The 25,228-nt window shown below is 43.5% G+C and overlaps 2 protein-coding genes across 2 annotated transcripts; one reads left to right on the top strand and one right to left on the bottom strand.

The window, feature by feature from the left end:
- Positions 1-2,108: 2,108 nt before the first annotated feature.
- Positions 2,109-3,533, top strand: gpha2 (glycoprotein hormone subunit alpha 2; the record flags this gene model as incomplete). Its single annotated transcript, XM_080839789.1, has 4 exons — positions 2,109-2,114; positions 2,667-2,796; positions 3,050-3,234; positions 3,429-3,533. The coding sequence occupies 4 exons, from the start codon at positions 2,109-2,111 to the stop codon at positions 3,531-3,533; spliced, it is 426 nt and encodes a 141-aa protein (XP_080695915.1).
- A 4,937-nt stretch (positions 3,534-8,470) lies between these two features.
- ppp2r5b (protein phosphatase 2, regulatory subunit B', beta) lies at positions 8,471-24,210 on the bottom strand (the record flags this gene model as incomplete). Its single annotated transcript, XM_080839882.1, has 13 exons — positions 8,471-8,645; positions 9,292-9,393; positions 10,701-10,828; positions 11,107-11,226; positions 11,371-11,421; positions 11,764-11,817; positions 15,311-15,419; positions 17,413-17,472; positions 17,631-17,761; positions 18,012-18,104; positions 19,349-19,450; positions 20,545-20,741; positions 24,015-24,210. The coding sequence occupies 13 exons, from the start codon at positions 24,208-24,210 to the stop codon at positions 8,471-8,473; spliced, it is 1,518 nt and encodes a 505-aa protein (XP_080696008.1).
- Positions 24,211-25,228: the final 1,018 nt, after the last annotated feature.

Raw genomic sequence — 25,228 nt, 5'->3', positions numbered from 1 at the left:
CTCTCCCTCAGTACGCTGTTGTGATCTTTTTGTGTGTCTTTGGAGGTGGGGGGGGGGTGCATTAGGGGAACCTGTCTCTTACAGTAATTGATGGGGATAAAATGAATGTAAAAAAAGGAAGTTGACTTTTCCCCCTCTTAAAAGCGACATGTGATGTCCACAATTTAATTGGAGAGCGACGGGAGGAATAGTTTAAAGTGCGTGGTGCATGCGTGTGTATACGAGTGTGTCTATGCATGTGTTTAGGAAGGTATGGGGACTTAGTGATGTAAGCCATTCCGTTTCCAATGACGTCATGAAAGGCGATTGTCAGGGGTTGAGGGGTGTAATAGTTTTAGTTTGCGTGAGTGTGTTGCTGTTGTCAGGGGGTCGAGGGGTGTAATAGTTTGAGTTTGCGTGAGTGTGTTTCTGTTGTCAGGGATGTGGAATGCATTGTGCCGGCGAGCTGCACCCCTAGAGTATGGGGACTGTGGCTGCTTTATGTTAAACAGGATGTTTGTATCAGGACTCAAAGATCGGTTTGGTGCGGGTGGCCTGGCAGACCTGTTCTGCTGTCTCATCTACAAAGTGTTGCGCCGTGAATGGTCATTGAACACTGCAACGCAACATTACATTACTGAACGGAATCTTAAAATGAAATATTCCTTGGACTCGAGTGCATGGAGTCATGGAGGTAAAATGGAGGTATTGACCATCATTAGAAAGTCCTCATTAAATGCTAAGAGCACAAAAGTATACACACACATGCGTGCGCACACACACACACACACACACACACACCACACACACACTTGAATTAAACCCACAGAACCTTCTGACCCTGCCATGGGCTTTCTCCCGCTGCCCAGCCCAGAATAACAGAGAGAATGGAAAACCCAGGCAGAGGGTGGGTTGCGGGGGGGTTGTAACCCTGGGTGTATCTACCACACTTTAACACAGCACAGATACAACATGTCAACCAGACGCGCCACACACACACAGATCCGGGGGTATTTATAAATCAGAGGGAAACGGAGTATCCAGAGAATACCATGTTCTGTGGGTTCACATGTAAGGTCAAATTAAAAAACATGTCTTAAGTTCATTTGAGCTGTAGAAATCCATTCCTTCATTGCCCCCACTGGGAAACGAATCTACTCTTTCTAGTTTCCTCAGTCACGCCATCCCCTCTGTTTGATTTATAACTAAAGGATATTGAACCTGAAAGGAGCCAGGGAAGAGAGAGAGAGAGTGAGTGAGTGAGAGGTGTTTAACGGGAAAGGTAGACATAGAGCACTTTGTGTGGAAGGAGGGGTTATTACCCCCATAGATTGAAAGCAGGACTGTGGGTGTGCCTGTGTGGGATAAGAGGGGAGAGCTTATCCTTACCTGCACTACTTATAGCTGTGTGTGAGGCAGTGTCTCTGCAGTACACACACCTGTCCACACGTTTGACTTACCTGCATACACCTGGATCCATCTAGAACGCACCTACAGGTAAAACGCACCTCTTTCTCTAACTGAGCTAAATCTGTGCAGTGACATAGTTGCATAGTGACATAGTTGCATTTTCAATCTTCTCTTTGTATGGGGTGTTATTGCTAGTTAGTAGAATTTCCAGGAATGTCAAATTATTTTTCAGCTGTATTCACCGATCATTACCACTTTATTGTATTTTATTATATCATCATGTCTTTTTTGTTTGTTTGCATTGCTGTTATTTGTAATTATATTTCATCGATCTGTAATTGATCAATCTTGTTTTTAGGATGTAAAGCATAGATGATGGTACATGAACATTGAGCTGGTTTGCAATTGTGAAAGAATCATTCAAATTTGTCCAGAACATTTTTGAGTAGAATAGACACTGATAAAAATGTGTAAACATATTATTCCACTTAAATAATCTTGAGGCATGGATAGCCATATCCCTCTTAAGAGAAAAAAAAGGAAGAAAAGTTTCCCCTAGAATGAGAGGGCAATTTGACGCACCCCCCATAATGGTGTCCCAGGGCAGTAATTGGAACGCTCGGCAGCTCGTGTAGCGCCAGAGCTGGAAAGAGTGAGATGAGGTCGGGTCAAGCACATAGCAGGGAAATTGAGATCCTAAAGGAAAAGATGACTTTAGCATGGAGGTAAACATTGTTGAATCACTCACAAGGACACAGAGGCATGAGATTATAGAGCGGACCATGAAGTAATCCATCTTTTAAGGTTGACGCGCTGGATACTAATGCACTTAAGCCTATATCTCTCCCCAAGTGCAAAAGTCTGTATTATCTGGATTTGACTTGAGGATGTGAAGATTTAAAAATGTATACTTTGAAAACAATACATTGAATATTTTCTTCATACTCATGGTTAAGTCAAGCACGCCCGCAGCCTGTCAGGGAAACGGGGGAGGGAGATGGGATCTTGATAGACATATAAAAAGAACACACTGTGTTAACTCAAGGGGGTTAACTCAAGGGGGAAATCCACCTATGAGACTAGAAGCATTATTTAAGCTCAGTGAAAGCGTATGACTGGCCAGGCATGACTAATGAAAAAGTCTGGTTTCAACCTTAGATTCAACAGTACATACAGGATAAGAAATGATAGCCTTAATAGAGTTCCTGCAGCATCTCAGAGAGTAGTGGGAACAGTCTTGTTGACCCCCTGTGGTCTTTGCTGTTTTCCCCACACAGACTCCTGTCCTCATGTCAGGCTGTGTGACCTCCGCCCTTGTAATGCTGATGGTGCCTCTGCTGGCTTTGGTGCTGCTCAGTCCCATCAGCTGGAGCTATGAGTTTCCGAGTCCTGGCTGTCACCTCTACCGTAAGTTACATACACACTCAAACACACACACACACACACACACACACACACACACACACACACATAGAGACTATTTCAAATGAGTAAGACACACATGCCTACAAACACTGATCTATCAATATTCATCCATATGCACACAAATGCATTACCTAAGTAGGCATATGTTGGTATTCTGGACTTGCACACATGTTTTGTAAGTGTGCAGGATGAGACACACTGACATGTTCTCTCACCCATTCTGTCTCTGTCACAGCCTTCAATGTGACCATACGTAGCGACCGCAGGGGGACGTGTCGCGGAACCCACGTGGTGTACGCCTGTGTGGGCTACTGTGAGTCCAGCGCCTTCCCATCACGCTACTCTGTCCTGCTGGCATCCAACTTCACTCACAACATCACCTCCACCTCCCGCTGCTGCACCATCAGCAGAGACTCCAGAGTGAGTCAGCTGCTTTAATTTTCATCAGTAGATACAAGTTTAGGCCAGCTACTGTGGTTCCATGAGAAGGCTTGATAATCTTGCCTTAGTGTTTGTGTTTTGGTTAACTAAAATAAACAAGATATTTATTTTTCCTGAGATTTAATTTTTCTTGAGGCATTTCATGTTAAAGTTCCTTGTCTCCACCTCTTCAGGTCAAAGTTCGGCTGGACTGCCCCCGTGGCCGCCACCATGATGAAGTTGAGATTTCGACAGCACAAGCCTGCAGGTGTGATATGTGCCGCAAGTCCCGCTACTGAGGCGCCATGGCAACTGGCAGCATTAATCAAACACAACTTAGCTTACTTTAATCTGAACAGTGCAACTTGTCATGGATTCATGGATGTGTGTGTGTGTGTGTGTGTTTGGGAGAGAGAGAGATATAGAGAGACAGAGAGAGATAGAGAGAGAGCGACAGAGAGAGAGAGAATGATGTGAAAATATTCCTATAGTATCCGATTGTCAGAGCTTCCAAAGGAACTTAACCAACCACTTCAGCAATAATAGTACAAACTCATCCAAACTGCAGACCTTCATTTCCAGAACAGCACTTGAACCTGTGCAATTTGATGATGTAGTGAATGTACATATTTAATTTATATTTTTGTGGCTTTTTAATGAGAAATGTTAAAATAAACAAAGAAGACAAATACTCTGATGATGCATTTATTACTTGAAACACATCAATAGACTGGTTTAGTGTCTATAGCCTGCACTATAAACTATAGTGAGCAAATTCCAGAAGTACAATGATATAAAAATTGTTACAAAACAGCATGTGACCATAGACCTGTACCCATGCAGTATGGGGAGGCTGAGACGTGTGTTATTTGATTGGCCGAGTTAGTTTGCAGTGAAGCACTGAGTTACAAGACAATAAGGAATCCTGACAAAAACACTTGTTAATATAAGTCTATCAGTGAAGCAATGGCAAAGAGTAGTATCGTCATGCAATATCATTAGGGTAATCTTAATGACTATAATGTAGCCTGCTGTTTCATCAGAAGGTCTGGCACTCAGTATGGTGATGAGAGCAGGCAGAGCAGTCACACTGTAGGGCGTGTGGGTAGTGGAAGAGTGGAGAGATGTTCGGGTGGCAGCCAGGGAGTCGGGCAGTCAGGTGGCGCATGCGGCTGTACGTGCAGACTCGGTGGTGGCGCTGAATATATGGCGGCTCCGGTAACGGTTTCTGAGAAAGAAACAGAGGGAAAGCTGTAAATTGCATCTGGTACAGTAGGCAGACATGAGGACGCTCATATGGATGGTTTTGTATTAAGAGTGCGTACCTCCCAAGTTTGGCATCTCCCCCAGCATGCCTCTGTGTGCACGCGCAGACCCCTGCAGCCAGGTTTATGCGCTACAAAGGAGAACTCGCGCACAGCGCAGCCGCGAAAACTGTGCAAGGTGGTCACAGCCAAGCATAATCCGCCCATCATACCCAGCAGCAGATAAATTAGGGGCGAAGCAATGCCTGGACGTGTCAACATTCTAAACAAGAGTTATAAGCACAACACAAAACAGCATAACATTAAAATGTGGATTCCAAAGTTCATAGAAAAAATTTGAAATACTAAGAGGTAGAACAAATTTTGAAATATTCTTTATATTCTGAATACATTAAACTGGTCAATGCAGTCAATTTGAGCTGACTGCCTCTATACAGCGCCCTCTTTGGTGCCAGAACAGATCGACTTTAGACTACACATTTTGTGTTTTTTGATGTAGCCTATGTATTCCGTTTGCTCCATTATTTATTTATTCATTCGCAGAATTTCTCAAAAATCCATGGTAAACTTTAAATTAAGTGGGCTATGCAACAGATGGCAGTAGGCTAACGTATTTATTCGCGGTCTTGTTGTACGTGTCTTTTAAACTTTTTTCACCATTCCCATAATAATCTCCAAAGTAATAAAGTGAATCTATCCCGCCCCCCATTAAGCTCTGCACTAAAGGAAGTAAACCAAATAAAAAACAAATAACCCCTACCAGTGGTTTGAGGAAAGAGAAACATAAATCAATAGCGCATATGCCATAGCCTACTCTATAAATGTTCTAAAAATCAACAGAACTTAAACCTACCTGTTATTTTCAGGCGATAATCCTCCTTGTAAATCTGGACATTCAGTCTCCCGAAAGAGCAAACCGCTTGTTATTGTTATTAGCCCGCGATGCTCGGACACTCTGACATCATCACAATTATAATACAAAAAAATCCCATTAAGAGGGGATACTCCCCGGAAAATAGGGCATAACTGTCAATAGCGCCTTATCAAAACACTGCTAAAACTGGAACTAGATTAAGTATCCTAGATTAAAGTAACAATCATGCAATACATAAATGTAATGTTAGCAGAATGGTCGAATGGAACTAATCACTTTATATTGTAAAAATGCCCACTATTTCACAGGGTAACAGGAAAAAAACAACAGTTCTATTTTGTCTTTATCCTCAAACATTTTTCAATTAAAATTTGAAGTGAAGAAGCAATAGGTTTAAATAAGCCTACAAAGGAAACTCCATCTCTAATACCTCCAGCTATGTGATGCAAGTGGAAATCAGGTAGCAACACTTCTTAATGTCAATGAGCCATTATGTGATTAATAGCACTTTAACAAACATTTACAATATGGACGCATTTTAATACGCAGTTATCAATAAATTCTAACAGTCAACCACATGTCATCTGGCCCTGATCATAATCTAATTTTAACCCTCACCCACATCAGGTATTTTTAAATGGTTTGTTTTTTAGGATGCATATAAAAAAAACATCAGACTGTAAAGCTCTACCATCAGATGTGTGTCTGTGTGTCAGGCTGTATGTGAAAGAAGACATAGAACACCATCAAGTTTCTATGGGAAGTTATTAAGCACACATCTCCATTGTAATATCCCAGCTTTTATACATTCATATCCCAAAGCCATTGGTCCCCAAAAATACATTGCTATGTTTAAACACAAAACATCGATCAAGAGGACAGTGCAACTGTACTTTAAGTGATGCTACGTATGCTTACATTTTCAACCCATTTTATTGCCTTCTCTAACTCTACGGTAGCCTGTCGGTACTGGAACTTTCAAAGGTAATGGGATCATTTCCAGCAGTCGGACAAAAAGGGGATCTGTAAGTCATTAAGAAAAGCATGAATAAAAATGCACAGAAGTGAGGGTAGTGGATTGTTTTTCATCAGTAAACAAAGACAATTCAACTTATTCATATGCTGTTGGTTTGGTCTTGGGTGACCAATGACCAGTAGCAATGCTTTCTGGAAACAAATAATCAATCAAAGTGTTACATTCCAATTTAAACCCTGTGCTGTTTCAGGACCGTTCCTAACTGTACACCACTCTGACATGGTAACACATACCTAAAGATAGAACACAAGAGTTTCACACACACAAGCAACATACAGACCCTTTCATTTCTCTTCTAACACACGCTGTCTCTCTCTCTTACACACACACACACACACACACACACACACACATGTATACATACATACAGTCAAACTAACTTTCGTTTACGTGATTTCTTCCTTCTAAATAAGGTTGCAATAATAAACAAAAGTACAAATAAACACCATAATAAATATACAGCAACAACAAATTTCCGTATCATAAAAACAAAGATAATTCCATACGATGTAAACAAATATAAAGTAACATTCAAATGAGTGTGCACAGAACTACAAAGAGACAACGCTGTATGCTGGGGAGGGCGAAGAGTGGGAAGAGGGTGACCCCCAACCCCCCCTCCCTAACCAAGACTCCGCCAGACACACAACCATCCAAAGATGATGGAAATATTGCTAAAATAACATCTTTTGGGTTTTCCTTTTATCAGCAGAAAGAAACGACTAGAATAAGGTATTGTCACATCAGAACAAGTTTAGTCTAGCAGCATACTTCTGTCGAGTTTTAAGTGGTGCTACACAGGGATACCCCCACCGACACTATAATCAGACATAGATATAATATTTATATATATTTATATATAAAAACATCAGTTATAGTAGTAGTAGAAGTAGTAGTTGTAGAATAAGCAGAAGTAGGAACATTATAATCATTTCTTTTACAGCATTATAACCTTGATCCTTCCTCTACGTTGTTTGGGAGGTGGACGTGTTGTCCAATGATCGGTACAGAGTGACGGGACCCACTCATACTGGACAGAGAGCCTAGATCCAGTTTTACCACTCAACCAATGGGATTTGGTGTGGGACGTGTCTGTTTGTATGCATCGTGTTGAAAGAGAGAGGAGCAGAAGAAGTGAGAAATGAGACTGAGAGACATAGAGAGAACAAGAGAGAGAGGAAGAGATTGTTGACAAATGTTTGACAAATGTACTGTAGGTTGTCATGCATGTATTGTGTGTGTGTGTGTGTGTGTGTGTGTGTGTGTGTGTGTGTGTGTGTGTGTGTGTGTGTGTGTGTGTGTGTGTGTGTTTGTGTCTGTGCATGAATTGTGTCATAGTCAGGGCGCAATCTACTGTATTGGGATAAGTATCATACATGTGTATGCCTATCCATACACTGTACTTTAGGACCATGACCAAACTTAATAGGTTCTGACTTGCGATTACTCAGCACCAAGTGATGGATGTAGTGCCTGCTAGATCCACCAAATAGCTCCAGTGTAAAGAGTTCTGTACTAACCAGGCAAACCATTAATCTAAGTCATACAGCATGTGGATACATATCCATTCTTCTTATTTTCACCAGGTTACTTCTCTGAGCTGTTAACAATTACAATAATTTCAAACACTGATACATCCATATTCATTGAAGTTCCCACCACTGTGATGTTGTTTTCTTTTGAACTCTTACAAGTCTGTACATTGAATCACAGGTTAAGCTTGTCATTGGTCAAGAATATCTTATTGAATCACAGGTTAGGCTTGTCATTGGTCAAGAATATCTCAACATGAGCTGTTTGAGGTGGTTCCTGTTTTCTGTGCCAGGCTGAGTGTGTGTGTCTGTGTGTGTGTGTGTGTGTGTATGTGTGTGTGTGTGTGTGTGTGTGTGTGTGTGTGTGTGTGTGTGTGTGTGTGTGTGTGTGTGATGGAAATCTGAGTATGTGTGCTTGTGTGTGTGTGTGTGTGTGTGTGTGTGTGGTGTGTGTGTGTGTGTGTGTGTGTGTGTGTGTGTGTGTGTGTGTGTGTGTGTGTGTGTGTGTATATGTGTTGGCTTGCAGGTTCTAAGTGGTGTTAGTCGTGCTGCTCTCTGGCTGACTCTGACTCTGAGCAGGGTTCTCCCTCTCTAGAAGGTTCTTTTGGTTCCTGCTGGCCTCCATTAGGCTCTGCAGCCGGCGTTGCTGCTGCTCCTCCAGGCCGCGCCACAGCTCCAGACGCTCTCGCTCACGCTTCAGCTCTCTGCCCACCGAACAGACAGAGAGAGAGAAAGAGGGAGAGAGAGAGAGAGAGAGAGAGGGAGGAAGAGAGAGGAAGAGACATGTAAGTTTGACATGAAACCAAGGGTCAGTAAAAAATGACAACAGTGAGGAATCAAAAGTGGGAAACACAGTGGTGGGAGAGACTCAGAAAGAAATTGGCCAATCTACAGAACGGAGGAGAACACACAACACTTGGTTTACACCGAGTGAGTAGACCGTGGGCCACCGAGTTGGCTAGGGTGGGATAGCAAGGACTGAGAAATGGCACAATGTACAGACTCAGATGGCATGGCTTGACCCCAGAGAGCCATGAAGCCTAAATGCTCCACACAGGACAAGCCGTGCTGAGAACTGAGAACAAATTGGAGGACAGAGCAGCACTTTGTAAAAGCACCAATACTGAGAATATAGGGTCAACTTTTTTATCCCGAAACCTTCGATGCTCTCTGTTCACAAGCTGCACAAATTAACCTGTTTTCCTTCAAATATGCAATGAGGAAGAGAAACTAAGAACGAGTCACACGTACAAACTTACGCACACACGCACGCACACACACACACACACACACACACACACACACACACACACACACACACACACACACACACACACACCGAATACTCACTTCTGTTTCTCCACTTTGTAGGAGGCAGTGAGGTCATCAAAGAGCTTGCTATTCATTTCCATAAAGGTCTTCAGAACATTGTAGATGAGAGAAACAATCGTCCTGGCAAGGGAAATGCACAACAAACTCAATAAGAACAAAATCTTCAGACAGGTCTAAATTTTCAACGCAGGTGTGCAATGCAAGTGCAGTACAAACTTGTGAGAGTGCAGAAAATGGTATATAATGCTACAATCACAGATTAAAGTCTTCATCTGGTCAGGTGAAAATACTGAAATATTTCCATAAAGCACTTCATATCTGTGTAACATTGCTCTATCAGTGTATGAGCCACTATGTCATGTGAAAAACGTTATGGTTTATATCAGTACTCTTTGCTAGCCTGGATGCCAGACCGAATTTAGCCCCGCCCACAACATTTGAGGTCTGGAAGTTCGGTCTGGCATCGCTCCGTTGGGGAGAAATAATGCCCGATCAAAAACTAGACAGCCAATCAAATTGTCAGGGCGGGCTCTATACGATGATGGACAGATGATCAACCGCAACGTAATCAACAACGTCACCAAAGAACGGTTGGTTTGAAGCCAGCTGCCGCTGGAGAGCTGAAATGTGGAGATTGGAGTCTGTTTTAGAAGACATTGATAGCGCATTCATTTTGAAAGAGGAACAGAGAATCGCGATCAAGGCATATGTCTATCGAAAAGATGTTTTCGCCATCCTTCGTACGGGTTCCGGTAAAAGTTTAATGTATCAGCTGGCCCCGATGGTCTACGTTTGAAACACGCCCCATAATCACAGCCCAATGGAGCAGTATCAGACTCATATTCTGACTAGAATTATGAGTGTGACATTGTCAGGCTAACTCTTTGCAGCACTTTTTCCCCAAACATTCTAATAATGTGTAATATTTAATATATACTCCAAGTCATCTCTCAGGTGAACTCAACTAACCCATGGGGTACCGAAGGCATTTTTCTTTTCCAAAGGCAAATTTCCCCTCGTGAGTTGGAGAGTTTACTGCATTGCTTACATAAAAGAGTTTTGGCAGACAGCACTATCTACTGTTGTGAGATCTAAATACACATTACGGTACACTTTCTAATTGAATCAAAATGTGTACTTAGATCTCACGGCAAAAACAAAGATGGCAACTTCAGCGTTATGGTCTTTTCTCCCACGCCAATATGTGCATGCTGTTCTACATGCCTCCAGCACTAAATAAAACACATAGACCCAAAATCTACAAAAAAACTCATATCTAATCACTTCACAGCCACCTCAGGCCAGCTTAAATTGATGTGCTTCTGGCTCCTGGCTGTAGTGATTAGAGGTGAGGGAGAAAGAGTTCCTTACTGCTCCTTTGGAGACTCTGTAGAGGTTTGAAAAGACTAGGAGAAAGAGTTTCTTACTGATTCCAGTGCTCTTTGGAGACTCTGTAGAGTGTGGAGAAGACTAGAGGCAGGATCATCTGGCAGTTCTCCTCAATCAGACTCAGAATGTACTCATTATTCCAGAAGTACAGAGCACGCTCAGCCACCTGAGGGGGAAAAACATACACAGGCATTCACTCAAAGAGCATAACTGAGTAAGCCTCATCCGTGGATGTATTTTTAAGCGTGTGTGTGTGTGTGTGTGTGTGTGTGTGTGTGTGTGTGTGTGTGTGTGTGTGTGTGTGTGTGTGTGTGTGTGTGTGTGTGTGTGTGTGTGTGTGTGTGTGTGTGTGTGTGTGTGTGTGTGTGTGTGTGTGTGTGTGTGTGTGTGTGTGTGTGTGTGTGTGTGTGTGTGTGTGTGTGTGTGTGTGTGTGTGTGTTAGACCTGAAAGTGAGGGCTGGAGATGCAGGCAGCAATCTGTTTGAAAAGCGGCTCCTGAACCCGAATGAACTGGGATGGCTCGATCACATCCAGGATCTCCTCAATCTCCCCCAGGAACATGACCTGGGTACAGACAGAAGCAGCTAACTCCAGCACCTTCAGGCACTTACATTGCATAATGTAGCATGACGTGTAATATTATTAGTATTCATTATTCATTGCAATCATACAATAAAAAGTGGCATTTCATTCATCCACACATATCACCTCTTTCTGAGTGCACGTTTTTGGCCAGTATCTGAGCAGTCCTCGGATGATCTGTTGATGTGACAAACATCAAAAGTAGCATTTTAACCAGGCAAGCTGCAGCGCACCCGGTTGCATCCCAACTATATATATGAGCGCCCGCAGTCATGTTCCAATACCACTTCCATCTCTCTCTCCAACTCATTTCCTGTCAATCTCTTCCTGTCTTATCTGAATAAAAGGCAAAAAGCCCCACAAATCAAAACGTCCCACTACACTGTGTGTAACTGTGGCTACATTCATCATACTTGTGCATAACAGGGACTGATCTGTCAGTGTGCCACGACTTTACTGTTCCTCCTCACCCACAATCTCTTAAGTGAAAAAGGAGTCTGCGGTAGAGGGCTGACTTACGGACTCTGTGACGGTGGCATCCTTCTCCATGAACTGCACCACACAGTACGCCAGCTGAAGGAGACAGAGCAGAGAAGCAGTGGATCAGACATCATCTTAATTCTGGCATGACAGGATAATCAACCTAACCAGACAGACATCATCAAAATGGAGTCCGGGTTTTGAATCATCACGGAGACTAATAAAAGTGAGAGCGTCTGTGTGTTTTTGTGTGTGTGAGTATGAGTGCAGTGTGTATGTGGCTGTGTAAGTGTGTGTGTGTGTGTGCACGCAAATGTGTCTGCAAGAGAGCAAGAGGATTATAATCTAGTGAGTGTCTAACCTAATTGGATAGACACACTCTAATTTGTATTTGGAAGGCTTGTCAAACTCTAGGCCGGCTCCTGTGATGAATGCGTAGCAGCAGCTAGGTGCAGGAGTGTGCTGTGGCGTATTAGTGCAGGCAGCCATTGATCAGGCATGGGCCGGATGTTGACTATCGGCAGCTGTTTTCCCGCAGACACTGTATTGATTAATTAATTGATTCTGTTTGCAGTTCTGGCCAGCTTCCTCATCATGGGCTCAGTGCAGTAAAAAAAATACACACAAATCTGTCATTTTCAAAAACAACAGAAACAAATGTAACAAAACAAAAACAACAGTGAAGGCACATGGAATACTTGGTGTTTTTTACTCTATGGCTGAATAGATGGTTCTTTGAATGACTGTTGAAGTTAAAGTCACAGATACACAAGCTCCACAGAGAGAAGAGGGAGCTTTCTTGGCATTCTCTCTCTCTCTCTTTCTCCTGCTCTTTCATTCTTGTCTCTTGGTGTGGATTATCATTTTTCCCAGTGGGAGCATTCCCGGGAGTGCTGAGACACAATGGCCTCTAAGCCTGTGATCCCTTGAGATTAGGAACTAAAGATCGGAAAAGGATGATTTTCCAAGAGGTGGTTACAAAGTTTGAGTGCGCTGCTGTGCGAACGTGTGGCTGTGTGTGTGTAGGTGTGTGTACTCTGCGTTACCACGGTTGCCCTTCTGCCTAGGCTGGTTGCTGTGGTGAGCTGGTCTGCAGCGACAGCACATATGTGTGTTTACTTCGGAAGGACTGATGTCACAGGATCTCTGTCCCTTGAGGGGAGACTCAACCATTATGATATTTCTCTCTCTCTCTCTCTCTCTCTCTCTCTCTCTCTGTCTGTCTCTCTCTTTCTCCCACCCTTCCTCCCACCCTCGTCTCTAAGACACACAGGATGGAGAGCGGAGCAGAGGAAACAGCAGTTACACAGTGGGTGGGGGGCTCAGTTCTGTAGGTTAAGTAAAGTGATTAAGCTTAGTGGCGTGTGGGGTGGAAGGCATTGCAGTGAGATCAGCCTGAAGTCTCTGGTAAATAATATGCTGTTTAATTGGGCTGCCGGGGTTCGGCGCAGGCCTTAGGCCCGGAGAGGCATGGCCACGATGACTGAATCAAACCGCAGATGTCACCCGGGAGACCAAGAGTCTACGGTGATTAATCTTTAACGGTGCAAAGTAAAGCCACAGGACTTAAGTGATATTTGACCCAAAGGCTGATGTGCAAACAAAAACTATTGTTACCATGTTACTGTGCTTATAGGTTACCCAGAGTTCACTATTCCATGGCACACAGGGCACTTCAGAGCAGGGGCAGTAAATGAGTGAAGAGAGAACCTATAAAGCAGGCTTATGACTCAGAGCACAGGAGACCTGTGGTGGGCCCTTATACTGCCATGTCCTCAAGGCCGGCACTACAACAGCTAGAACAGCTAGAACAGCTAGCCTATCCCAGGGGTCATGGGGCTTTTAGCAGGGGGGCACCAGATTACTGGCAGCGTAGAGGTGCATAGTGAAAGTGGAATCATTCAGTGGTATGCTAACCGGGAAAACATTTAAAGAGAAAAGAATCGCAAAATGAGTGCATTATCGTTGCTTTCCTGACAATATCAACACAGGTAGAAACACATATCTACTTTTGCCTACTTTAAACAGCTGAAAGAGTAGGCAAGGCTCACCCCGCTACTCTTGGGATCAAAATTAATTTTATTTTAGTGTGGTAAATCCAAGCATTAGGCCCAGGAAGGATGGCATCGATGCAGTCAGTACAGAGCCATTGGCATGAGTCACAGGCAGCCTTGCTATAGCCCGCTATATTCTCCAAAAACAACTGCAATTGGATAGGCCTACACCTCATAAGCAAGTCTAGCGTATCTGGATAAAAGTTGATTTTAATAACCACTCACTCACCAAATAGGCCTAATGTCCGACAAGCAAACTCGACTCAACCGCCTTCCTTCCCTCTAGGCAGCTGGTTTTTCTTCTAGCGAACATCAAGATTGTCTAGACTAGCCATAAGTTGCAAATAAAGAGTATCCCCCCACATACTATACAGCTGATAGAGCCTGTTTACTCCATTCAAAGACAATTTAATATCAACAACAATAACTGGGGGAAACCTGTTCCCTTACCTTGCTAGCTGCCGTAGCTAAAATGCCTGTTTATGCTAGGCCAATCAGGCACCATTTAAGCACTTTTACAAAACCAAGAAAAAACTGATGTTAACAGTAATCCACATTTCATTTCTATATAAAGATGAGTGCTGTGAGGAGATACCTTTTTAACTTGGAGCTATTAATGTTGTGTCTAAACGATTCTCACATCATCTGACTACACTGGGCCCAAGTGAAGGTGGTGGAATCAACCACAGAAGACACAAACGTGGTCTAAGACTGACTTTTTTTGCCACTATCAAGACACACAAACAAACTTTGTTCAAAATATTCAACTGAACAACAAAAAGGTTTCAGTTGGTTTAGTCAGGCAGATTGGCCCTAAAATGGGTCCCTTCATAAACAATGAGAATTGCCACTTATCTATATCTTTTAAAAAATAGTCCCAAGACACCCAAATCAACTGAGACTTGAGTTTGAGTGTGTCAGATCCACAGTGGATAGCAGACTGAGCAAACTGTGTGTCTGGACTCCCTGACCCATAAAGGGAAGACGTATAGAAGAAGAGGAAAGAGGTCTCTCCGTACAGGAGCTCTCCCCGGGACAGGCAGGGACACCTGGCCAAGTCTGACTCCAGTTAGCGGCCCTGTCTGGCTGTGTGAATTATGTATGGGGCGAGAAAAACTCGGAGGAGAGAGTGTAGGAATGTAGGGCAATTTGGCACTTTCAGAAATCACAAGTTACACACACACACACAGACACACACACTCAAATACACACACACACACACACTCACGCACACCAATACACAGTTATGCATAGACACTACATTTAGAAGCAAACACACACAATGTGCAAAGGGATATCAGCATGTTCATTGCTGACCATTAATTCAGTTTTTGCCCCACTGTAAGAAGAGGGTGGTATCAGGCATGGGATAGAACTCTACTGCCCTCCAGTGTTCAGTGCTGGGCTACTGGTTTACTTGAACTTGATGCTGAGACATCGTGAAGAAAGTTGAGTAACTGGGTATAGAAGTGTATGTGTGTGTGTGTGTGTGTGTGTGTTTGTGTGTGATTGCCTCTCTCTCCGGCACTGACCTGCGCGTGAAAGATGGATAGAGATTTGGCCGTGTGAAGAGGGATCAGGACTCTCACCAGGAACTGCTTATGCTCCGACTTCAGAGGCAGAGCAAAGCCATTTATGATACTGAGGAGAGGAAGGCAGAGGAAGCAACCAGGGGAGAGAGAGAAGGATGGCCAGAGGAGGAGAGGAAAGGGGTGAATCAAAGAAGAAGAACAGAAGGTAAATATGGGGAAAGGAGAGCAGATGTGAGGAGGAATGGGGTGATTGGGATAACGCATTGGATTAGTATCAACAGGCCAAATTCACAATTCTGTTCATCTCTTCACTGACACACTTACATACACACACTTACATACATACATACACACACACACACAGGTACGTGCATGCATGCATACACAGACATAACACATCTCATCTGTTGACGTCTATTGAGATTGCTGACCATTAATCCGATGAATCCCCTCTCCATCTAAACAACTATGGATCTATGTCTATACATTTTGTCTCGCACATACTTTTCAGGGGCACATACAAGGGAAATTGTACACAGTCCAAGTGATATTATTCTATAAATGTATAGTTAAATCCTCTCTTTCCTCTCTCTCTCTCTCTCTCTCCTCCTGCCTGTCTGTCTATCCATCCTCTCAACTTTGTGTGTATCAGAGGCAAGATGTGGGTGGATCTATAAATACCTCAGCTGGCATCAACCTGAATATAGAGCCTCATCCCTACTGCACACTGACTCACCGAGGAGCCGCCCCCTCCCCTCTCTCTCTCTATCTCTCTCTCTTTCTTTTTCTCTCTCTCTCTCTTTCTTTCTCTCTCTCTCTCTCTCTGTCTATCTCTCTCTCTCTCTCTGTCTATGTGTCTCTCTATCTTTCTATCTCTCTCTATCTCTCTCTTTCTTTCTATCTCTTTCTATCTGTCTCTGTCTGTCTGTCTGTCTCTCTCTTTTTTACTACCTCTCTCTCTCTTTATTTCTATCTTTCTCTCTCTCCAAATGCTTTGCTTTGTTTACTCCTCTCGGCAAAAAAAATGAAAAAATTATATTCACTCTACACAAAGTGAAAAACAATGATCACAGCCAGACACATGACCTCGCAGAAAACTCTCAGCTCCAATGAGACTCGGCTGGGAATAGTGCTATGAGGAAGTGCAGGTGTTTTTAGCTCCATTTACAGTCAGAGATGTGCTGTGAAGATGGGCAGAAGGAAGCTGACAGCATGAATGTTTTCCGTGTGCATGAAGGTTCTGAGTCATAATCAGGCTATGGCATTATGGGAGCCTCCTCAACCATTAAGAAGATGGCTGAGTTAATCTTTACCAGCACAGAGGGAACGGACCACTTTACCTTTCAATGAAATGATTCTCATAAAGGGCAACGAGAGATGCGGAGCAAATGTGATGTTTTGATTCGCCAATGATGGATTTGTGTAAAGTGATAGCTTGACTGACAATGTAAACAATATGGGAAATATTTACTATCTGAAATGTATTAAATGCTGAAAGTGTTAAAATAAGGCCATGTGATTGGAGGGCTGTCACTCATCTGCTGAGGGTTTCTTTTTAAAGACCGTTTCTCCGTTTCGGTTGCCCTTGGAGATGTAGGCATTGGTCTCGATGAAGCGATTCAAGAGTTCAGTGTCCTGACTTTCCTTTTAAGAAGGAAACTTTTAAGAAGTTAGGTATTGAACTGTGACGTGTTTAGCAAGGTGTATCTGAACAAGGTGTATGATGTATCTGGCCAGGGTCATCCTGACATGTCTGTGTAGGATGAGTTAAGGCAGTCCCCCACAGGACACGCTCATGAAGAAAGAAGGAGGGATAAGAGTGAGAGGGAGGTTTTAATGTTTTGTAAAGGCTCCAAAACTGCTGTAGAAGAAGTCGTTTAAATGAGCACTGTAATAGGAAGGCCTGTAGAGCAAGTTATTAAAGCATCTGCAGAAAGGAAATTAGCCTGGATTTAAAAAAAAAATGCTCTCAGTATTGCGGATGTGTTATTCTGTAGGCAGCTAACTGTTTGAATTGTTCTAATTTGTTGAGCTATTTCAAGCAAGTTTGGGACTGACAATTGCAACAAGCATCACCTGATAATATCAAGACTTTGACCTACCTGCCTAGAATCTCTAACAGCTCTGCAACTCCATTGAAATGCTCAGTTTCATATATAAACCTGTACACAAGTCACAGAGGGCAATCAGTTTAGTTCACAGAGAAAGATATTCATAGTACTAATCATGTGCATGTGCGTGTGTGTGTGTGTGTGTGTGTGTGTGTGTGTGTGTGTGTCTGTGTGTGTCAGCTTCATTTTGGTGTGGGGGCATCACTAACCTGAGGAAGATGTTGTTTATTTGTTTGCGGATATAGGCTCGAAGGCCAAGCAGCTTGCCATAGACACGGTGCAGAATAGTTTTCAGGTATTCCCTCTCCCTAGGGTCCTCACTGTCAAATAATTCCAACAACTGCTCACACACACACACAAACAAACACACACACACACACATACACACACACACACACACACACACGCGCACACACACAAACACACACACACACACACAATCAGCATACTATAAAATGCTTGTTCGCCTCTCTATCGCTCTCTCTCCTAGTTATTGAACAAATAATGCAAAAAACGTGCATTCATCTGTAAATGTATATAACAATGTATATAAATGCATATGTGTGTATGTATATGCAGATGTAGTTCACCTGAAGGACAAACTTCTGGTCAATGTACCGCTTGGCCATGGAGGGCTGAAAGTCAGGACTCTCAAGGAACCGTAAAAAGAACTCGTAGACCAGCTGTGGAGAAGGAGACACAAGCAGGTGGAGGTGTGAACTCTTTAGTGTGTGTGTGTGTGTGTGTGTGTGTGTGTGTGTGTGTGTGTGTGTGTGTGTGTGTGTGTGTGTGTGTGTGTGTGTGTGTGTGTGTGTGTGTGTGTGTGTGTCTGTGTGTGTGTGTGTGTGTGTGTGTGTGTGTGTGTGTGTGTGTGTGTGTATGTGTGTGTGTGTGTGTGTGTGTGTGTGTGTGGGGGAACCCTTTACTGTGTGCATGTGTGAACTCTTTAGTGTGTGTTTGATTGTGTGTGAACCCTTTAGTGTGTGCATGTGTGAAACACGTGTGGAGCGTTAACAGTCAGTCTCTGTGTGTGTGAGTGTGTGTGTGGGTGCATGTGTGAGAAAGGGTTTGTGTGAAATGGTGTATGAGAGGAAGATGAAAAAAGAGCATGTGTGCATGTGAGTGTGGAGCGTTAACAGTCAGTCTGTGCGTGTGTATGTCCACTGTCTGTGTGTGTGTGTGTGTATGTCCACTGTCTGTGTGTGTGTGTGTGTGTGTGTATGTCCACTGTCTGTGTGTGTGTGTGTGTATGTCCACTGTCTGTGTGTGTGTGCGTGCGTGTGTATGTTCACTGTCTGTGTGTGTGTGTGTGTGTATGTCCACTGTCAGTGTGTGTGTGTGTGTGTGTGTATGTCCACTGTGTGTGTATGTCCACTGTGTGTGTGTGTGTGTGTGTGTGTGTGTGTGTGTGTGTGTGTGTGTATGTGTGCATGTCCACTGTCTGTGTGTGTGTGTGTTTGTATATCCACTGTCTGTGTGTGTGTGTGTGTGTGTGTGTGTGTGTATGTCCACTGTCTGTGTGTGTGTGTGTGTATGTCCACTGTCTGTGTGTTTGTGTGTGTGTGTGTGTATGTCCACTGTCTGTGTGTGTGTGTGTGTGTGTGTGTATGTCCACTGTCTGTGTGTGTGTGTGTGTGTGTATGTCCACTGTATGTGTGTGTGTGTGTATGTCCACTGTCTGTGTGTTTGTGTGTATGTCCACTGTCTGTGTGTTTGTGTGTGTGTGTGTGTATGTCCACTGTCTGTGTGTGTGTGTGTGTGTGTGTGTATGTCCACTGTCTGTGTGTGTGTGTGTGTGTGTATGTCCACTGTATGTGTGTGTGTGTGTGTATGTCCACTGTCTGTGTGTGTGTGTGTGTGTGTATGTCCACTGTCTGAGTGTGTGTGTGTGTGATGTAAGTGTGTCTGTGTCTCTCTCTGCCTATACCTGTAGGTGGGGCCAGGAGGCTTCCAGGGTGGGTTCATCTTCCTCTGGGTCAAACTCCGGGTTCTCGCTTGGTGGCAGTGTACGAAAGATATTCACTGAGATCTGAACAGGACCAGAGAGAGGGGGAACATTAGTCAGTCCTCCCATACCCAACAGCAGAGATCCCACAGTGAAATACATTTTAGAAATTCATTTGATCTCTCATTCCGTTTTTTCCCACTGTGCCACATATTATTTTAGCCTTTCCATCTCGTCTCGCTCCCCTTTCTTCTAAACTACACAGCGCTCATACAGATTCTTGAGCCACATACTTTACCTCTTGACACTTTATCTCCCTACTTCTTTCACTGTCATTGAGGCACCGACGACAGTTTTCTTTCTCCAACCGACCTTTCAGGTTCTATTTCTTTAATGTATTTCACAAAATGTTGTGAAGCAAATCAAAGACATTGTTGACAGCAAATAGAAGTTATCTGGCCAACTAAAATTATATAGCAAGCTATACACCCATTTCTTTGAAAGACTTTTAAGCTGGGAGAAGCCATTTGTGTCATTGTGTGTGGTCCTGACAGAAATAAAATTCCCACTCAGGATTTAGAACCAATCTGAGTGCTTAGACAGTCCTACTTAGAATAATAAATTATCTGTCTTGGGCAATATACCATCATGACTCACATGGTATGTCAGGTAATCTCACAGCATCTTCTCCAAACTTTCACACACACACAAACACACACACACACACACACACACACACACACACACACACACACACACACACACACACACACACACACACACACACACACACACACACACACACACACACACACACACACGCACACACACACACACACACACAAACACACACACACACACCCTAGAGTTTCTAGACCCTTTCCTGGATTTTTTTCAGCCACTTATTGCTTGGCCTTAGGTGTGTATTCTGTTACCATGTCTCAAGAATCTGTTGATTTCAAAGGCATGTGATGAGAACTCCTTCATTTAGTTTGACTTTGTCCCTCAACTGACCCCTTTAAACTTGTCTCTTTCCCTATTTCCTTATCTTTATACCTGTATACATTTAATTTACAGTAAAGTTTAAAACACAAGTCTAATCTGCATCATGCTATCCCCATCTGTCCTGTTATCCATCTCTTTCCACCTCTTCTCCTCCATCCCCTTTGGTTTCTTACCATCTTGATGATCTCAGGGTAGAGGGGCTCGATGAGAACCCCTCTGTTGGTGGCCAGACTCTCCACCAGTTCATTAAGGGCAGCGCGTTTGATTTCTTTCCCCTTGAGGTCAGCCACGCAGTCCAGGAAGTCAAAGAGGACGCAGCACTGCTGCAGCTTCTTACAGAAGAGGTCATGAAGCTCCGCCACAGGGGTATCTTCACACACACACACACACACACACACACACACACAAACACAGAATATAAATACTTATAGAAACACAAAGGAATCAGCAGGTGTGATAGAAACAGAAAAAGGGCTAGTAAAAACATTCACACATACACATTTAACAGTAAACATACTGTACACTAATCTGTAAAAGAACAGTAAATAATCTGTTTATAGCTGAACTGTATACTACTGTCACATATGTACACTTGCTCGAATAAGGGTCACGAACACGATCAGCGGAGAGTAAATCCATTGTGAGGCACAACATGATTCTAACTGTAAATTTAGACCTATAAATGATTGTTGTTAAGGAGTTATTTTTAACAACAGCATGGTGAAATTGTTGACCTTTGATTGCCAACTTCCTTGTGCCCTGTAAGAAGACATGGGAAGAATACCTACAGAAAATTCCTCAGCAAGCGTAGAAGTATGTCAAGCCTGGGGGCTGAGAACACACCATGAGTGCACTAGTGTTGCATACTTACAGTAAGCCCTTACTCTGTCTTTTCAGAGAAACTACTACAATTGCTTGGACCTTCAATAAATGTAGTCATTTCCCTACATGCATCAACAACTCTTGTGAAAAAACTTAGTGAATCAAACCGATCAACTTCTTTTACAGTCAGTGATGGCCTCCTCTCCATTGCTACAGTTGGCAGGGGTGTATATTGTTTTGTCAATAGACGGTGTTGTTAAAATATTGATTATATGTCACGTTTAAAATGAAGACACAGCAGCCTGGGTGTGGTTGTATGGTGTTGAATGAGCTTGTGAGCCACATCAAGGCCTTCCTACGTATAGAGTCTCTTCTGCTTTGTAATAGCAATACAGTAATGAGAAAATGAGCCATACTTATGGGCCATGCATGCGTACATGTACAACACTCAGACAAGAGCACGAGTCAAACTACTCTCTCACTCGCTCTCTTCCTCTTCCTTCCACTGAGGCTAAGTGGGTACAATCAAACCATTTCTAATTGACAGTGATTGTAGGGAGAACTGGTATACACAGGAAGAGAACAGCTGTGTGCTCGTGTGTGTGAGTTCAAGAGTGTGAGAGAGTGTGTGGGTGGGTGAAGCGAAAGTCGGAAAAAAGATGGGGGGTAAAGGAAGGGGGGAAAGAGTACAAGGGAGCATGAAGCACGTACTAGGTCAAGGCTTGTAGAAAACAACTGATCATCATTGAACTAGACTCTCATGGCAATATGTTCTACTAATCAAGATCTGTAGTCATTTATACTGCAAAGACAGAGAGAGAGAGAGAGAGAGCAAGAAAGAGGGAAGCATGATGGACTGGCAGAGAGACCGGGTTAAAGCATGACGTCATCTCTTCTGTTGCACTCTCCACCCTCTCACTCTGTCTCTCCCACTCTCACTGTCTACCCTCTCTCTCTTCTGCTCTCCCTCTCTCTCTTTGGCTCTCCCTCTCTCTCTCTCTATCTAACACTCTCCTGCTTGCTCTTCGCTCCCTCGTTCTCAGAGGTTCTCTGAAATAAGATGAGAGCACTGAGCACGAGCAGCGCCACTCGTTAAATAACTGTTACCCGGTTTGGGTGTCTATTTTTGGTGCTCCCCTCTCTTTCCATGCTTTCATCTGACAGACCCTTGCAAAACCATCACGAGCTACACTGCAAGAGCAGAGACATACACCAGGTGAAATGTATAATATACCTCAAAGAAATAGCTGTGATTTTTGGCAGATTTGAGCTAGCTTTAGGAAGCTTGACCCTATGACAGTTGTACTCTTTCTTTTGTACATGCATCCTCATAGATCTGTACTGTAAAAGTGTAATCAGTTCCACTGCACCCTCAGACCCATGGGCTCGTCTGCAATCGCTGGGGTCTATAATTTTTTTGTCTTTCCCTCCTTCAAAGTTACATATTTATGGTTATTTTTACATTGACCACTTCCCCCTTTCCACTGTATTTATGTGCATTTCATTTTCTTTGCCAGTACATGCTGTCACTCTGCACCTCCTCTCCTGTGCTCCTGTCCTCCTGCTCTCTTTATTGATCTGAGAAGGCCTGGAGGCAGTGAGGACGAGGATCCTGTGTCTGCTGTAACATTAGACCAGTCTCTTATTCACAAACACACACGCAGACACACATATAGACTAACACACACCCACACTGGCATAACCCTGCAATATGGAGGGCCTTTCCTGTAAAATGGAAAGACATATTCTTGTCAATATAGCCTGCTCTACCCTCTGATACATTTAATATGGAAATTAATACATTAAGATTTGTTTTAATATGGTAAGCATGAAGAGGTTCTCTTAAACAAAGAATTTGGGCCTCTTCTTTTGCATTAGAAATATGACAGTCAGTATTGAACAATGTTATGTCCTGATGAATATCACTGAAATAGTCTGAGGAAGATTACTTGCGTCTAGGACACTAAATCACACTTCTTAGGGCTTCAAACAGGTCAACATGGAGGTGACAGTCCAGAGGCTAAGAAGGGCAGGAGAAATGGGCAGAATAGAGACTGGGGGGGTAATGTCTGGAGAGACTGTCCTGCTAATACCAGCTGGAATTAAAATAGAAATAGAAACATGTCTCAGAGATTTGTCTTTGCGCAGGGCTGAGGCCTTATAAAACACACAAGGCCTTTCCAATCCAGTGTGTACAAGTAGTACAGAAGTGATAAGGTCATACTCTGGTAGTGATGGTGTTCATTTACAAACTGAACTCATACATTGCACATAAGCTTACTCATGGATGATACAAAACCATTGAATAAACTGTAGCTTTTGTACAACTTGCAGATATTTTAGAGCATGCTGCCTGAGAAAATGTATGTTGATGTGTGATCAATTCAAGGATCAGGATCATAAAAACAAAAAACTGTTTGAATTTGAAAGACACCAGACCAATCCTACATGTGGGGAACTGCACAGTAGATTAACACACACCTGCTCTTGGGCAAAATAAACATATAACAGCCTACTTCACTAATAGTGTTGGCCAGAGCATACAGTTCCATGTCTTGAGGAAGCAAAATCGCTGCTGAACACCGCTGGATTGATTTACCACCTCCATATTGTAATCGAAGCCAGTCCTGTTACTATTTACTCGTGGTGAGATTCGGTTACATTAAACTCTAGGTAGGGGGTGCACTTTGAATAGCCAAAGGTCTCATGCTCAAGTATCTACATGCCCTAAACGATGACTTATTGACAGACAATGAAAAGGGAAGTGTGCCTGTACGTTGTAAGGTTGGAGAAATGGATCATACATCTCCAGCCAACCTACCTTTCAGTAAAGGCAGCGGTGTTAGCTCCACTTGAGAGCTCTGGTAACGGAACTGTGAGGAGCTGTGTGACCGTCGCTGCCGAGCACGGCGCATTGACCGACGGGGAAAGCCATCTACTTTCTCCGCGCTGGGCACCGAAAAGCCCGTAGTAGGTGAAGAAGGGCTGGAAGGAGGCAGCTTAGTGGGAGTCTCCATCGCTGCAGTGATGATGCTTTCGGAGGATGCAAGCAGGGGGGCCGTTATTTACTTGGTTTACTTGACAAAAACTACAACCAGTATGAAAACAAATGTCTCTTCCAACGATAACTGAGAAGGGTGACAATGAGCCAGATCAGAAAATAAGTCAACAGATAACGCCGTGTTTTAGGCCGATATAGGAATGATGTTTGGTGCTCAATTCGATTCGCCCAGGGTGACTGCCTCAGCAAACCCGCTAAACTGGGCTCGATTTAAAAATAGACACATCTCAGAAACAAAGACGCGAATGATATATATTTATAATTCCATATTGAGACAGGAGGGCGCACATGTATCGCTACTATTGTGAGGCTTTGCCGTAGTGGCGTCATCAGCAAGTCATCGGCCTAAATTTGGTCTTTATTTATATATTTAAGATCGTAGATGTGTAGGAAGAGACTGAAATTAAAACAAACCAGACAATGTTCTTTCCGGTTATTCGTACATTCCCATTTGCTTGCTTTACAAAGTCGATAGGCTCTAATTCAGAAAAAAATCAGTCGTCTCTCTTCTCCACATAAGCTTACAAAATACATCCTTTATCGATTTTGAACGACCACCTCATCACCAAATCTTTCTCTGAACCAGATCCTCTCTGTCTCGCCGTCGTCTCCTGCTGGTTCTCTACTGTTCCTTTATTCTGCAGAAGGTCCACCGCTGTCGTCTCAGACCCAGTAAGCAGCATCCGCGCAGGGCGGGGATGGCGAATTAGAATGTGCCGACATGTGCGCACCTTCGGAACCGCCGCCGCAACACTGCTACTCCCGATGCCCCCTCACCCAATTCAACTCTGAATTAATGGACACTGCAGTGTCACCGCGACCGATGTGAGGCTGTTCGTTTCTTGCTTCTCCCGCTCCTGCACCGTGTTCCGTTTACTGCTTCCTCTTGGACATCCGGATGAGATCTGCTCAGGTGCTGGAAAGAGATAGGCTAACCTTAGCCACACACTGCGGATATGGCTACTTTATGCTTT

Source organism: Sprattus sprattus, assembly GCF_963457725.1.
Source record: "Sprattus sprattus genome assembly, chromosome: 5".
Classification (NCBI taxonomy): domain Eukaryota; kingdom Metazoa; phylum Chordata; class Actinopteri; order Clupeiformes; family Clupeidae; genus Sprattus; species Sprattus sprattus.
The sequence above is the reverse complement of the archived record's forward strand: the minus strand, read 5'-3'. Positions and strand labels throughout refer to the sequence as shown.